The sequence below is a fragment of the Canis lupus genome, chromosome 23 (assembly GCF_048164855.1).
Source record: "Canis lupus baileyi chromosome 23, mCanLup2.hap1, whole genome shotgun sequence".
Taxonomy (NCBI): Eukaryota; Metazoa; Chordata; class Mammalia; order Carnivora; family Canidae; genus Canis; species Canis lupus.
Genome location: NC_132860.1, coordinates 38168203 through 38184135, shown reverse-complemented (window position 1 = coordinate 38184135; position 15933 = coordinate 38168203). Strand labels below are relative to the sequence as shown.

General features: G+C 39.1%; 1 protein-coding gene across 5 annotated transcripts in view; it reads right to left on the bottom strand.

The window, feature by feature from the left end:
- CCDC83 (coiled-coil domain containing 83) overlaps positions 1 to 15933 on the bottom strand; it is a 48538-nt gene that overhangs the window by 18370 nt on the left and 14235 nt on the right. For 4 of the 5 annotated variants that reach the window (XM_072794934.1, XM_072794932.1, XM_072794936.1 and 1 more), the window contains exons 3-5: positions 14355 to 14439; positions 8106 to 8268; positions 4478 to 4645 (exon numbers count right to left, since the gene is read on the bottom strand). In XM_072794934.1, coding sequence (XP_072651035.1) covers positions 4478 to 4645; positions 8106 to 8268; positions 14355 to 14439 — 416 coding nt within the window. The remainder of the gene's footprint in view (positions 1 to 4477; positions 4646 to 8105; positions 8269 to 14354; positions 14440 to 15933) is intronic. The other variant, XM_072794937.1, reaches the window with a different exon arrangement.

The following is a 15933-nucleotide window of genomic DNA, read 5'->3' as shown; positions in this document are numbered from 1 at the left end:
GAATCGGACAGGACAGAGCAAAGCAGAGACACAGACCATGAAAGATAAATGTAAAGGGGAACCTTCTCTAGGGCTATCACTGATCTGATGCGCTTCTATTTCCAGCTTTAACCTTCCCATTCCTCACTACAAGTGTTATATTCAACAACATGACCATGGCACATTAAGCAAACTTAGTTTTATCTCTTCCCTTTAAAATTCATACCGTGAGGCTAGCAACTCTCTCAACAAGATATATGGCAAATTTCTGACTTCTCTGGTCCCTTTGTAATAATAAGAGGTCCTCCAATCACTAATTAATATATCCAGCCTTTTGTAATAATTAAAACTTAAAACTCATTCAAAGTTATGGCTATTCTCTTTTCAGCTTGGATATACAACTACTTCCTCTGACTTGAGTTTCTATGCCTCCTTTCTCACAGTTGAAGAGAAACATGGAAAGGGAAAGAAAGCTCTCGCCTAACAGATACTATCTCAAGCTAATGTGGCACTTTCTCGTCCTGACACTTAAGGTTGATTCCTTTCTCATGGGGATATTTTATAGGTTCTTCAGAGGACCAGCCTCCCCATTGCTAGTTATTTCACTGGTGTTTCCTTGATGCAGGGGAATGTACTGTCCTCAAGGCTGGCTAACAACTTTACCTTTGGCCTCTGGCTCTCCATCTATTCCTCTCTCCCTTACATGCAGGCTCCTATTTCTCTGTTAGGACACCATCACCAAGATCTAACAGGTGTGTGTACTAGCTCTCTCTCATAGCAGATTCATAGGAAACACTTTCATGCTTTGCCATGACTGAGAGTGCAGGCTTCTGCAGACTGAATACTTATACCTGTGCCCCATTCATACATTGAAACTGAATCCCCAGTTTGATGGTATTTGGAGATGGGGTCTTGGGAAGTCTTTAGGTCAAGAGGGGGGAACCCTCATGAATGGGATTAGTGCTCTTAGAAAAAGAGACTCCAGAGAGCTCCCTTGCCCCTTCCACCAGAGATGGCTGTCTATGGACCAGGAAGTGGGTTTTCACAAGAAACTAAATGTGCTGTCATTGAACTTGAGCTTTCCAGCCTCCAGAACTGGGAGAAATAATTTCTGTTGTTTATAAGCCACCCATTCAATGTATCTTGAATGGACTAAGATACAGGCCTAGCTCAGGGCAGTAGCCACTTCATCTTTGCTCTGCTGTCAGAATGATTAAATCCTTATCCCCAAGATTTCTCAGAGAAAGGTCATAAACTAGACCTCCATGTCTCCAAACTGTAGGGGACACATACTGATCAATCTGAGGAATTTCCTTAAAGACTCTCCATCTTGATTTGAGGTGAAAGAGGAATTACCCTCACCTGTCCCTTTGGAGGACAGCATAGGACTTACAGCACACCAAGATCTCTTATTTAACACTGTCCCCTAATTTCCAACAATCTTTTCTTGACCTATCCAACTTCTTGTATAGACTGGAATTCAGTGGCTGAAGGTGTGAAACCAGTTTACTGCTTCATCTGCATGGTGGTATCTCAGTTTATTCTGAAATGTGGTGTCTGTTACATTGCTACCCCAGTTTAAAATGAGAATAAAACAATTTTACTTTAATAACCTATTTCAATAACCACCCCTTTCCCTAAAAATACTTGTTCCTTTGCAAGTCTACCAGTCTAACAACACAAGTTTCATGATTGTGGGTGTGGGAGGAGCATTCTAGAAAAATCATGGAAGAAGGGAGGAGGTGGGAAAAAAAGATCAATATAATAGTAAGGCTTCAGATAACTTGATTTAAGTGTCCTGCTCATATTCATTGTCCAATTAGTGTAGTGGCCCTCAAAATATTTTAATACAGCAGAGTTGCTCCTGCTACTTTCATGGTTAGGAGAAATGCCTAAAACTATGAGAAAAGCCCATAGCAACTATTTTCCTAGGACACCTAAAGTTGGTTACAGACCAGGGTTTTCAATATGTAAATATGTAAATATGTAAATATTATTACCACCATCCCAAAGTTGGATACAAGAGCATGACAATCTTCAACTCAAATCATCTAAATTTCTGATCAAGATTATGGGTTAAGTTTATCTGAGAAGATGATTCTTCCTAATTTAAAAATGTAAAATGAAAATAATGTTGGGGGGGACTTTAAAAATTTTAAATATATCAGAACAGTAACTATTTTAAAAGTTTGTACTGGTGTACAAATACATAGATCAATGGAACAGAATAGAAAGTATAGAGAAGGACCCAAATACACATAGGAAACTAAAGTATAATAAAGTCAGCATTTCATATCAGTAGAGTTAAAATGAATTATTTGCTATATGATGTTAGAACAACTGGAAAACCATCTGGCAAAAAATAAAGTTGTTTTCCTACCTCATAGACACACAAAAAATCAGAGATTTAAATATTAAAATGAAGCCACAAATATTCTAGAAGAAAATATTGGGCAATTTTTTCGTCATTCATAAAACAAAAATCTAAGTTGAGCATTCTAAAACTTCAGAATGTTCTCATAAACATATTCCACAATAAAAGACTAATGACAAATGGGGACAATATTTGTACTTTATATCACAGTTAAAGAGCTAATTTCCTTCAAATGTAAAGCGCTCCATAACACAGTAGAAAAATGGGCAAAGGATGTGAATAGATGGTTCACAGGAAAGGAAACTCATTATAGTTCCTGAACTTATGAAAAGATATTCACTATCACTTATCGTAAGAGAAGTAGAAATGAAAGCTACAATGAGGTACCATCTTCTGCTTTTAAGACTGGCAAAGAACAAAAAATTAGCTAACATCCCTGTTGTTGAAAATACAGGAACACAGCATCCTCATCCACATGAGGAGGAGTCGGGAAGGGGTGAGGATGGTTAGTAAACTTGGCACAAGGTTTATGGAGGGCTCTGCCTATCAAAATAAAAAAAAATAAATAAATGGGCACTTTGGGTCAGTCATTCCTTCCTAGAGACACACACAAATGAAATTATATAAATACAAGAATATTCACTACAATGAGATATTTAAGAATATTCATTGCAGCATTATTTATAATAGAAAACTATAGAAAACAACCTAAGTGCTAATGAGTAGGGGATTTGTAAAAAGAATTATAATACAATGAAACAAAGTAGCCACTGGAAGAATGAAGAGGTACTAATACGTACTGATCTATGAAAATATCCATATTGTTATATGAAAAAAGTACAAAATTGTATTTGTAGTATGCTTTGTATATATTAATATAAAATATTTCTGAAAAAGGTTACACAAGAAATTGGTAATAGTACTTTTATCTAGAGAGATGATCTGAGTGGCTGGGGGATAAACAGGAGTAAGAAGGTGTCCCCCCCTCCTTTTTAAAGATTTATTTATTTATTATTTGAGAGAGAGGTGTGGGGGAGGGGCAGAGGAAGAGGGAGAGAGAGTCCCAAGCAGATGCCCCACTGAGTGAAGAGCCTGATGCAAGGCTTGATCTCAGGACCCAGAGATCACGACCTGAGCCGAAACTAAGAGTTGGATGCTTAATCAACTGTATACCCAGGTGCCTTGGAAGGTGTCCCTTTTACTTTATACTTTTCTTCTGGGGAGGAAAACTTTTTGAAAAATTGGAACTCTAAGCCCAGATGATTTGGAACCAAATTTACACTGCCATTGTGGGGCAGAAGTCCTGAGCTGAGAAACCTACAGAAAACTTTGGTCCAGAATTGGAACATCCTGACAGGGACCCAGAAGAGGATAATGGAAATGACCTCACATGAACACCTTCGCCACTCAGGGCACCATCACCAGCTGGGCTCAGAGGTGTTACCCAGCCAGTGTTCTTTTGAGTCATCAGATTTCTCCATTTATTCTACTGTATGACTTTCCTATCCCTGGATCTCTGATGCTTTTTTAAGCCACTGTGCTAGCCACAGTGACAGAAGGGTGGCCTCATGGTTCCCAGATCTAGTCCTGATAAGTTTCATCATGCCTGGTGCCATCTGGCTCCATATTCTCTCCATTTCCCATCTCATGTTTGTGCTCCAGTTCTTTCTGACTATAACCTAGCATTTACTTGGGCATTTCTCTACAATTATTCTACTTTTATAGCCTGGTTAAGTTGTTTTTAGCTTGTCTCAGGTAAACTTCTTTTCTAATATAACCCTGTCCCAGGACCTTCCTAGCTTGGTGGAATTGCCCCAGACCTAAGTATGGGAGTAGAGAGACCGATTGAATAAAGCTTCTTTCTCCAAGACACTTGGTCCCAGGGATTCTCCACTACCCCCTGCACCCCCACTCCCATCACACTCTTTTACTTCTCAGTTTCAGTGGTGGTCCTGGGAGAGATTCTCCAGTCCCTCTCTCCACCTTTACCTTTAGCTTCATAGCTGCTTGTGGTGATAGCAGAGAGTAAAGAATGATTCAGGGAGTACGCATTTTTTTCTTCTACCAAAGGGCTGCTCTCCCAAGATTTTCTACTGAATTTGAGCTAGCTTTGCTGCAACTGACCTGACATTTTCTCTGCATTTTCCTTAACTCTATTGATGTCATTCTGCAAGGAGGTAATGAGTTTAGCATGTTGTCCACTCCCTACATTCTTATATTCTTCCCAGTATTCCTTTTCACTGAGTTTCTCAAGAAATAGCTTCTCAGCATTAGTTATTTGCATGCGCATATCTGTTGAAAGAAAATCGAGACATCATGTCATTTCCATTGTTCTTGCAACCATTATACATTGCAATCAGATTTTATGAAGTTAAGATCTGAAAGGTCTGATACTAAAATGCTGTTAATTCATAAATGCAATTTTTAAACTACAATTAAAGGAACTCTAAGCTATTTTAACTATTTTCCATCCCTCAGGATTCATAACCCAAGTAAAATTAAACTTCCAAATATAAAACAGACATGTGGTTTTAGGCTATGACTGATAAGGTAATAGATTATCTATATGCCTAGGAACCCACAAGCTTAAATTAATCCTATGATAAGCTTGATTAGCGTCCTATTTTGTACAATATATTATATCAAATGTACTTTTTATTGATAAATTGACATTTTTCTGACCATTATGCCCTCTGGACAAAGTGACTTCAACTTATATCATGTACTGTCCTTGGCAACCATTTTTATAAATAAATAGGTTGATTCCATCATCTAAATTTCAGTGTTTGGGCTTCCCTTGTGAAATGATACCATATGATAGTTATAGGAACATGTCTTCCCCTGCCTCCACTTATTAAGGCCTTCAGAGTGAAAGATAAATTCTCTAGTAAAATATGTACAAATATTGAGCTATCTCCACTGTGTAAACTTTCAGTTTTCCCTGGTGCATTTGCTAAATTTGGTATTCTACTCAATCTTTAGGCTGGTCTCTTGCTTCTAAGATTTTATTTTATTTATTTATTTATTTATTTTTAAGATTTTATTTATTTATTCATGAGACACACAGAGAGAGAGAGAGAGAGAGAGGCAGAGACACAGGCAGAGGGAGAAGCAGGCTCCATGTAGGGAGCCTGCTGGGACTCCAGGATGACACTCTGGGCTGAAGGCAGGCACTTGACCACTGAGCCACACAGGGATCCCCACTTCTAAGATTTTAGAATGAGGTCTGACAAATATCAAGGTACGATGAACTTAATGTCCTTTTGGCTCAATGCTGCACACCATCTTGTTTGAGAGCTCCCTGAAGGCAAGACCACATCTTATTCTTCTCTATAAAACCAGCACTTAGCACAGAGTCTGGTATCAATTGGTGCTCAATAAATGTCTAGGGAATGGTTGAAGCATTCCAAACAGGCCAGAGGGATGTTCTTCAGTATGGAGGGCCAGAAAGACTTCAGACATGTCTTTTCCCAAAGATGTAAATCAGATAATATATTTTTAAATCCCTTCATAAATGGCACTAGTAATTGCCATGGAACAGTTAATACTGCTACAACCTACCTGATGAGCTATCCTGTTATTTGATTAGCCTGCTGCTGTCTCAGCCTTGTGCCACATTCGGCCTCTGAGGGGAGGGTTGGTTAATGTCACTGAAGATTTTGAAAGAGAGGTGGGTGTAGTGGCTGTTGTTCTGCTTTCCCAGATCCCATCTCCCTTGCCTTCTCCTACCTCCTGTGAAATAAGTAGGCCAATTACCGGGGCCCCTTCTCCTGGCTGTAGGGATTTGCCCAGTGGGGAGCAATGTTTCAAGCTAGGGACATGCTCAGAGTCCTTCCCTGGAAATACTTTCACTGGAACTGGTGGAAAGCATGTCTCTTCTGTCTCTATTTAGGTTAAAAGGATGTAAGGTGAGAGGCGTCCATGGTCAGAGTTCTAGCCTCATGGGGACAACAGTCTCAGAAAAAGGAGCCAACTTTCTGGGGAAGACAGAGAGAGAAGAGGGGCAAGGAAGGGGGTGAGGGGAGAGAAAGAGGGAGAGGCAGAGGAGGTTAAAAAAAAAAAAGCCAAGATCTGACAGCATGTGAGGCTCCAGATCCAGGTCGGTAGTGCACGCTGCCTTTAGTGCACACTGCCTATCCTGTTTCGTTATATGAAAAAATTAGCATCCTCTTTATGCTTGGGCTAGTTTGGATTAACTTTTTATCCATGCAACTGAAGAGTCCTAACTAAAAGTTGTAAAAAAAAAAAAAAAGGAGGGGGGTTATTACTACTTCTCAAACCTTACTATGCATAGGAATCCCCCAGGATCTTGTCTCAAAGCAGACTCTAGTTCAGTAGCTCTGGATGGGCCTGAGATTCTGCACTGCAATGAGCTGCCAAATGAAGCTGCTGCTGCTACACTGCATACCCAATGGGGTTACGGTGGCTACCTGGTGCATAACAGAACTGCTTCAGAAAGCCTCTGCACATACACCTGTCCTCTCACTTTCCTGCATCTGCAAGCTCCTTTCATCCCTGGACCACCTGACGTGAGCAGCCCTCCTCTGCTGTGCTCTGGTCACCCAGCTTGGCCCCCGTCTTGTATGACACACAAATCTCAGCACTCAGCCCAAACCACAAACAGGCACACTCTCAGCTAGCTGGGCTCATTTCCCAGTGAGGGCAGTTTAGTGAGCACATCTGAGTATCCTTTGTGGTCTCACTCCTACCTCAAGGGACTTATTAAAGTCCTGCTTCCAAACATAAGCGGAGGTCTCCTGGAGACGAGCCCTGCAAAATCCAGTATCTACCACCTTATGACATCACCACTGCCCATAAAGGGACAAGTCAGAACAGGCTTTTGGGAACAGTTGTGGAGACCCCTAAATATGAAGTTTGCTGATTGATGTTTGGGCTTGGCAACTATTTCATTCAAAACCACAAATATTTACAGATAGTGTGCTTGCTCTGTGTAAAGTGCTTAGATGAGTAGGCTCTCTGAACCACTTGGAGAAATTCAGGCAATCTAGTCCTCATTTGGCCTTCCAGCTCCTAGTACTGCTTCCTGAGAACACTCACATCTCTTCCCCAAGTTCTCCAGCTTCCTAGCTGAGATAGTATTTTTAGAGGTTCTGGCAAAAGTAGTTTGGGAAATCTTGAGCAGCAGGTTTAGGACAAAGGAATGAAAAAAATTTTTAAATGCATGTGTTAAAACTATGTCTGACTTATCTGCAGGACCATGGTATTTCCTAAACCCATGGCAAGAGTAGGTCCTGGGTCTTTCATCTTCTGCAACCTAGCATCATTTCTGTCCACGTCCTCCCAATCTTCCCCCTTGCCAACTCTCATCCCTCCTTTCCCATCAAAATGGAGGGCTTAGCTTCCTTAGTGATACTGGTGGGAGGGGAGGCTTCATGACAATATTCACATTATTCTCAAGTCTGAACTGAGGCTGAAGCCAAAGAGGCTGCCAGATGACAGAATTTCCCTTAAGAAAGAACAAATCTCCTCCTGCAAGAAATTCAGGGTGGTAGCTAACAGGCTGTTTGTCTGATGTCAAAAGCCAGGTGGTTTTCTTCTGTCTCTGTTTTTGATCAGTGCCCTTCCTCCTCCTCCTCACTTGGTTTCAGTAGCTCTGCCCACTTGTGACTTCCCTCACACATGTGTGTGCTTGTGGTGGTAACGCTCTCATCTGGAACATGTTCACAGCATTTTGAACATACTAAGACAAAAGCATGAACATATTCAAGAAATAACTCAGTTCCTAAGTCACCTTTCAAGTTTTCTTCCTGGTCTCTCTCAAACTTCCATTTTTCCTTCATTGCTTTTTCAACATCTTCTCTTGTGACAACTGGTAACCCCTCTGACTTCTCTTCACTCAGCTCCTTTAGAAGGTTCTGTATGTGCCAAGTCTGCTCATCCTTCAAGCGTTTGTTCTGTTGTGAAAATCAACAGTAGGTAATTACAACTGCTCAAGTATTTACATTGATTTGCCTCAAAACATAGTTGCACATTAAGGCTTACAAAATGAGGAAAAAACAATGGCATAAGTTTATACAATATCTCTAAGAGCTTAAGGAACATGGAAGACGCAAAATAAAATTAAACCCATCAACACAGTAACTATTGGATAGAAAGTTACATTTGAAAAATTGTGTTAGTAATCTCCCAGTCTATGGCCCTATCATAGGGTCAGTGAACATTAAAGTTAGGGATCCCCAGGTGGCTCAGCGGTTTGGTGCCTGCCTTCAGCCCAGGGCTTATCCTGAAGTCCTGGGATCGAGTCCCACATCGGGCTCCCTGCATGGAGCCTGCTTCTCCCTCTGCCTATGTCTCTGCCTCTCTCTCTCTCTCTGTGTCTCTCATGAATAAATAAATAAAAATCTTAAAAAAAAATAAAGTTAGACTTTGGAGGCCGTTTTCGTCAGTCTCCCACTACAACCATTCTTCTTCAGCATCATTCATTTGGTATTTATGGAGCATCTACCATGTACCAGGTGGTCTTCTAGACACTAAGAATACATCAGTGAACACTATATATAAAATACAGCGGCCCCTTCTCTTAGCTATAGGGATTTGTCCAGAGGGAGCATGGGCCTCAAGCTAGGAACATGCTCAGAGTCCTTCCCTGGATATTCACTGAAGCTGGTGGAAAACAGGTCTTTTTTTGTCTCCGTTTCAAGGATGTAAGGTGAGAAGTGTCCATGGTCAGAGTTCCAGCCTCATGGAGACAACAGCCTCAGAAAAAGGATGCTTCCATGGCAAAGATAAAAATTTAACCCAAAGTAAGCCTAAGCATGAAGAGGATATTAATTTTTTTACATAACCAAACAGAAAACACAGAATACTACACTGGACCAGAGCCTCACATGCTGTCAGATCTCAGCTTTAAAAAAATTTTAAACATCTGCTCTCTCCCCACTTCTCTCCCATCCCCTCTCTTCTGCTCCTCTGTTTTCCCCCTTATCCCTCTTCCCACTCTGTCCTTCCCATGAAAGTTGGCTCCTTTGTAAAATGGTACAGCTACTCTGTCAAAAAGGATGCCAATTTCTTATAAAACTGAATGTTTGCTTACCATACCACTCAGCAACTGAGTTCTTTGGCATTTATCTCAGAGAAATTAAAGCTTACATTCACATAAAAACCTGTACACAAATGTTTATAAAAGCTATATTTAGGAGATCCCTGGGTGGCGCAGCGGTTTAGCACCTGCCTTTGGCCCAGGGCGTGATCCTGGAGACCCGGGATCGAATCCCACATCGGGGTCCCGGCGCATGGAGCCTGCTTCTCCCTCTGCCTGTGTCTCTGCCTCTCTCTCTCTGTGTGTGTGACTATCATAAATAAAAAATAAAAAATAAAAAAGCTATATTTATCATAGCCAAATATGGGGAACAACTCACATGTCTCTCAATAGGTAAACAGTTAAATAAGTTGTGGTACCATCCATATCACAAAACAAAAATCAATAAAAGGAACCAACTAATGATACATGCAGGAAAATGAATCTCCAGAGAATTAAGCTGAATGAAAAAAGCCAATCTCCAAAGATTACTTACAAAGATTACTTACTAGTAAGTGATTTATATGACATTCTTAGAATAACAAAATTATAAATATGGAGAACATATTGATGGTTGCCAGGAGTTAATGAAGGGGTACAATTGGGAGGGAGGGAGTGGCTGTAAAAGGACATTATGAGAGATGCTTCTGTTGATGGAAATTGTGTCTTGACTGTATCAATGTCAATATTGTTAATGTTAATATTCTACTTGTGATATTATACTATAGTTCTGTAATATGTTATAGGAAACCAGGTTATGGGTATACAGGATCCCTCTGTATTGTTTCTTATTTTTCTGCATTATTTCTTACAATTGCATACTAATCTATAATTATTTCAAAAAAGTTTAATTTAAAATATGGAGGTCAATCATTATTAGCAACTGATAAATAATATATTGCTCTTTTGTCAATTCTCAAATATTCCATTTTCTGGGAAATAAATTCATGTTTTGTTTTCTTATAAATAAACTGAATTGGGACACCTGGGTGGCTCAGCGGTTTAGCACCTGCCTTTGGCCCAGGGCATGATCCTGGAATCCCTGGATCAAGTCCCACATCAGGCTCCCTGTGTGGAGCCTGCTTCTCCCTCTGCCTGTGTCTCTGCCTCTCTCTCTTTCTCTGTGCCTCTCATGAATAAATAAATAAATAATTTAAAAAAAAATAAATTGAATTACTTTGGCTTGACTGAGTTATTTGGAAATGAAATATTTGTAGAAACTTGAATAATACCAATGGAAATATCTCTTGCCAAACTATTGCCCTGCTAATACTTTTTCCAAATATGGACTTTTCTATTTATTTTTGTTAGAAGATGGAAAATTCCTTTATCAAGTATAGTCTGAATACTAAAAAATATTTATCTGATTTTATTTATGTTAGCTAATTTTAGTAAGGCAACAATTGCCTCAAAATCGATTCCAGCTCTAAAATAGGCAAAGAAAATCCATTTAAAAAACTACTACATTTAAAACTACTACATATAATTCATAAAGAAATAATGTGTAATCAATCAATATATTTTTCTTTTACCTTTCACACTTAGCACAATACTTGTCGAAGTAAATGCAGTCCTCTTAGATCAAATTTTTAACACAATGACTATTCTTTTCAAACGTATATTTTTATTTATAAATTAAAAATAGTACCACATGTCCTAAAAATGTAATTGACTGTTGCATAAATGTGACTAAATCATATTTGGTATTATATGTAAATTTAAAAACATCTATATTAAACTTCCCAAGTCCTGTAGTGAATTTCAAATGGATGGGAAATGTGTCTGACAACATGTTACAAAATTCACTATATCTGAAAGATTACTTTGAGTGATATACTGGAATACAATTTAGTTAGATATATTTATCAATGTGTTAAAAAAGACATTTATCCTACAAAGTAAACGATTATTATTCAAAGTAAGAATAATTGTCACACCATAAATAGAAGAAAGGAGACTCAATAGATAAGCTACAAAGAAAGGACTGATTTTTTTTAAAGATTTTATTTATTAGTGAGAGAACATGGGGGGTGGGGGGGAATGGGCAGACAGAGAGAAGCAGACGGAGAGGGAGAAGCAGACTCCTCACTGAGCAAGGAGTCCTATGCAGGGTTCCATCCATCCTTAACTGACTGATTCACTCAGGCACCCCTGATTTTGTTTTGTTATAAGGCCATGTCATGGGATTTACCTTTTTAACTCTTTAAGATTCACAAGAGCAAGAACAGAAGTTGCCAAATTAGCACACAGAGTTCTCCCTTACTATGTCCCTGCCTTCCCCAATGATGACATCTTATATAACCAGAGAATATTATCAAACCTGAGAAATTGACAATGGTACAATGTTATTAAGTAAATTAGAGACTTTATTTGGATTTCACCAGTTTTTACATGTGCTCATTTTAATTTTTTGTGTGTATAAGTATGATGAAAATTTGTCACATATGTGAATTATCACCATATAGATGACATTTGAAGCCATGGTGTTAGGTAAGATCTTTAGAGTTAAAGAGAAGACTTGAGATCAGAACTCTGGAAAATACTAATTTAGGGATAGGTCCAAAAAAAGAGCAATGAATGAGAAACATGAAATGGGTTGGTGAATAGTGGGGAATATCAAGGAGAGTGATGTCCTGGCAGCCAAAGAGAGAGAGTTTCAAGCTGACAGCAATGACTGCTGAAGGCACAAGGGGTAACAAGGACTAGAGAGAAGCCACTGGACTTGGCTAATTGGTCATTAATAACTTCTGCCTTAGCAGTTGTGGTGGAGTAGCAGGAGTAAAAGAATGAATCTGAGGTAAGGACGTAGACACAGTGAACTATGAAATGTCTAATGAGGTAAGTGGAGCAGTGAATGCAGAAAGGAAGATAATAAATGAAGTGAGAGTCCAAACAAAACTCACACAGGAGAAGAGATAACTTGTAGGAAGGATGAAGTGGTATTTCTGATTTCTGACCTAAATGAAAAGTGTGTCTTATTAATGAGTCATATTTAACTTAGCAATTAAATATCCATGACCTCAAAAATTTTTCCTTCCACAGGTGTTAGTGTGAATCAACTCAATAAATATTTATTAAGAACTTATTCATGCTGGACCCTTCCTGAGAAACAAAGGTAAGTAAGATTTGATTGCTGTTCCCTAAAGAGCTTTCAATTTAATAATAACATTTGTATGCAGCATCCCAGCTTAGTTCGGGGGAATGAAACGGAGCTAGCCAAGAGAAGAGCATTCTGGGAAGATGAAACAGCCTGCATGAAGGTACAATAACCAGGGAGACTGGGTTTTTCCAAGATTTAAAAGAAGCAGTGGTAAGTGAAGGGTAGAACGACTGGAGATAAGGCAGGAGAGGTGAGCAGAGGTCAGATTTTGTAGGGCCTCAAAGATTTCAGTAAGGAGCGTGGATTTCATTTTCTGTACAATGGGCAGCCACTGTAGGGTTTTAAGCACTGAAAGATTACAGTTTCCGTGGGTTTGCACTGTGGAAAACGTACCCAACTGAAGAAAGATAGGGGAGAGATGGTGGCAGCTTAAACTGCGGCATTAGCAGCTTACACAGAGAGAAACAGATACAGTTGCAGCTGGAGTCTGCCCCTCCATGCTCCTCACTGCTGGGTCCTCTGATGGCCCCAAAAGAAGGTGTAGGGCTATCCCATTCTTGGGTAAATCTCCATGAAAAGAAGAATTTTGTTTCTGGCTTCAAATGAGGGGCTATGGGAAAGAGATTCCTCAGTCTGGATCTGTTGTCCTTTGCACAACCAAATGTAAGTCTGAGGATGACGCCAGAGTCCCAGTGGTGACCACTGGGGGAGGTGTATTGGTCCTGTGATGGCAGCTCACTCCTCTCACATGCTGTGCATCTCATCACATAGAATTGCATCCAGACACCTAGACAAAAGTTCCCCTTTCCCTTCTCATCCACAGATCTGAGTTTCTGTTGGAGTCTAGTGACTGATCCTGGGAACCCTGACAATTCAGGATCACAGTTATATCACCACCATGGCATGTCTAGCCCAATAAATGTTGCTGAATGATCAGATTAGTTCTATTCAGGAGACAAGAATCCCCACGTTATTGGAGGCTCCATTAAAACTTGTAGATATAGTCATTTCAGATGAAAGCCAAATAAAAATTATCTGTGGAAGTTTTAGAGTCCATATGAATGCTTTAGTAGGGAATAGTCTCAGTAGTTCATCATTTATGAGACACCTTAAGGGATAAATTGTGTTAATTATCACTTACTGCTTCTTAACTATTTCTGCCAATCTTTAGTCATGATAGTCATATACATGGCTTTGATATTCATTTCAATCTGTTTTTGTAAAAATATTGTATCGTCGTAAACAGTCACTTTAACAATTGAGATTATACTTTTCAAATAATATTTACATATGTATCCTCTGACAATCTAGAAGCAAAAAAGATACAGAAATTAAAAATAGAGAACCAATGTTTTGTCATTTGAAAAAATAAGAAATTAAGACATAAATGTGGTTCCAGGGGGGCACCTGGGTGGTTCAGTCAGTTGAGTGTCTGCCTTCGGCTCAGGTCATGATCCCCGGGTCCTGGGATCAAGTCCTGCATCAGGATCCCTCTTCAGTGGGGACCCTGCTTCTCCCTCTCCCCCCGTTCCCCTAAATGCTTGTTCTCTCCCTCTCTCTCTCTCTCAAATAAATAGTCTTTTAAAAAATGTGGTTTCTGAGCCTTAAAATTTTTGAACACAAGATCCAGGTCATCATGATCTAAATAACACAGCTCAAGCTGACTTCCTTTGACATGGTAATTAATATAACAGGAACAGCGGTGCCCACTTGTCTTATATGTACCAAAACTTAGATTGTAAATATCAATTCCAAGCACTAAAGAGGATAATTTCCTAAAGTACATGTAATCATAATTCACAAATTTTTAAGGCATTTGTGTAAATGTTTAATAACTAGTAAGTTTTAAATGTTATACTCACTCTTTCATGATATTTTTGGTTCTTTTCTCTAAGTCTCTTTATTTGAGCCATATATCGTTCTACTGCATTTTCCTTTATTTGACAGCTGATAATAAAGATAAGATGTGTTACAATTACTCATCTAGGAAAATTCATGAGACAAATATAAACTATTTAGATTGAAATAAAGTATTAAATATATTATAAAAACACATTTAGGGATAAGATACCTTCTTAAGTGATTTTTTTGTGTGTTTCTTTTTTTTTTTAAGATTTTATTTATTTATTCATGAGAGACACAGAGAGAGAGAGAGAGAGGCAGAGACACAGGCAGAGGGAGAAGCAGGCCCCATGCAGGGAGCCCGATGTGGGACTTGATCCCGGGACTCCAGGATCACACCCTGGGCTAAAGGTGGCACTAAACTTCTGAGCCACCAGGGCTACCCTTTTTGTGTGTTTCTGAGTATATTTTACTCACTAAAATATATGTTGGAGAGATAACTTCAAGTTTTTTCCTATATCAATCCCCATTTGTATTTCACAGTCATAATTTGTATACTTTCTAATTATTTATAAATAATTCAGCTTAAAGGAAACCTAGTATAATTTGTATACTTTCTAATTATTTATAAATAATTCAGCTTAAAGGAAACATGTTCTCTAGAATTCTAAAAATTCAGACAAAAATGACAAGATAAAGACTTTATATAAGGGCAGACACACCTTCTTGAAATACTAAGATAAATGAGACATACCTCTGGGTCAAGTTCGTTAGTATGCCATCTCTTCTTTATTTTTTTTAATTTAATTTTATTTAAATTCAATTTGCCAACATATAGTATAACACCTAGTGCTCATCTCATCATGTGCCGTCCTTAGTGCCTGTCACCAGTTAACCTACCATCTCTTCTATAAATAATAAAGGTTTTTCTGGCACAAATACATTTCTTTCATACCCAACAAGTATTTGTTGAGCATCTGTCAGGTACAAAGGAGAGATTGAACAGTAGAGAAAGACTTTGGTATAGGCCATTTGATAGCTATCTATTTCTCTATTACCCCAAAAATCTTTTAACTTTAAATCTGAGACCAGGGATGCCTGGGTGGCTCAGCGGTTGATCACCTGCCTTTGGCTCATCCCGCAGTCCCAGGATCCCCTGCATGGAGCTTGCTTCTCTCTCTGCCTACGTCTCTGCCTCTGTGTGTCTCTCATGAATAAATAAATCCTAAAAATAATAAATAAATCTGAGACCAAAGTAACACAGTGGAAACAGCTTCACATAAACATCTTGCCTCCATTAAAACAAAGCAAAACAGTCGCTGGGTGGCTCAGCGGTTTAGTGCCTGCCTTTGGCTCAGGGCGCGATCCTGGAGTCGCGGGATCGAGTCCCACGTTGGGCTCCCGGCATGGAGCTTTTGCTTGTGTCTCTGCCTCTCTCTCTCTCTCTATGTCTATCATGAATAAATAAATCAATAAATCTTAAAAAAAAAGGCAAAACAAAAATACATCACCTGTATGGTGTAGTGAACCTAGAGGTCATTACAAAATGAGAGACTCTTGTTTGCCATCACATTCCTGTCACTTCTTACCTATATGATC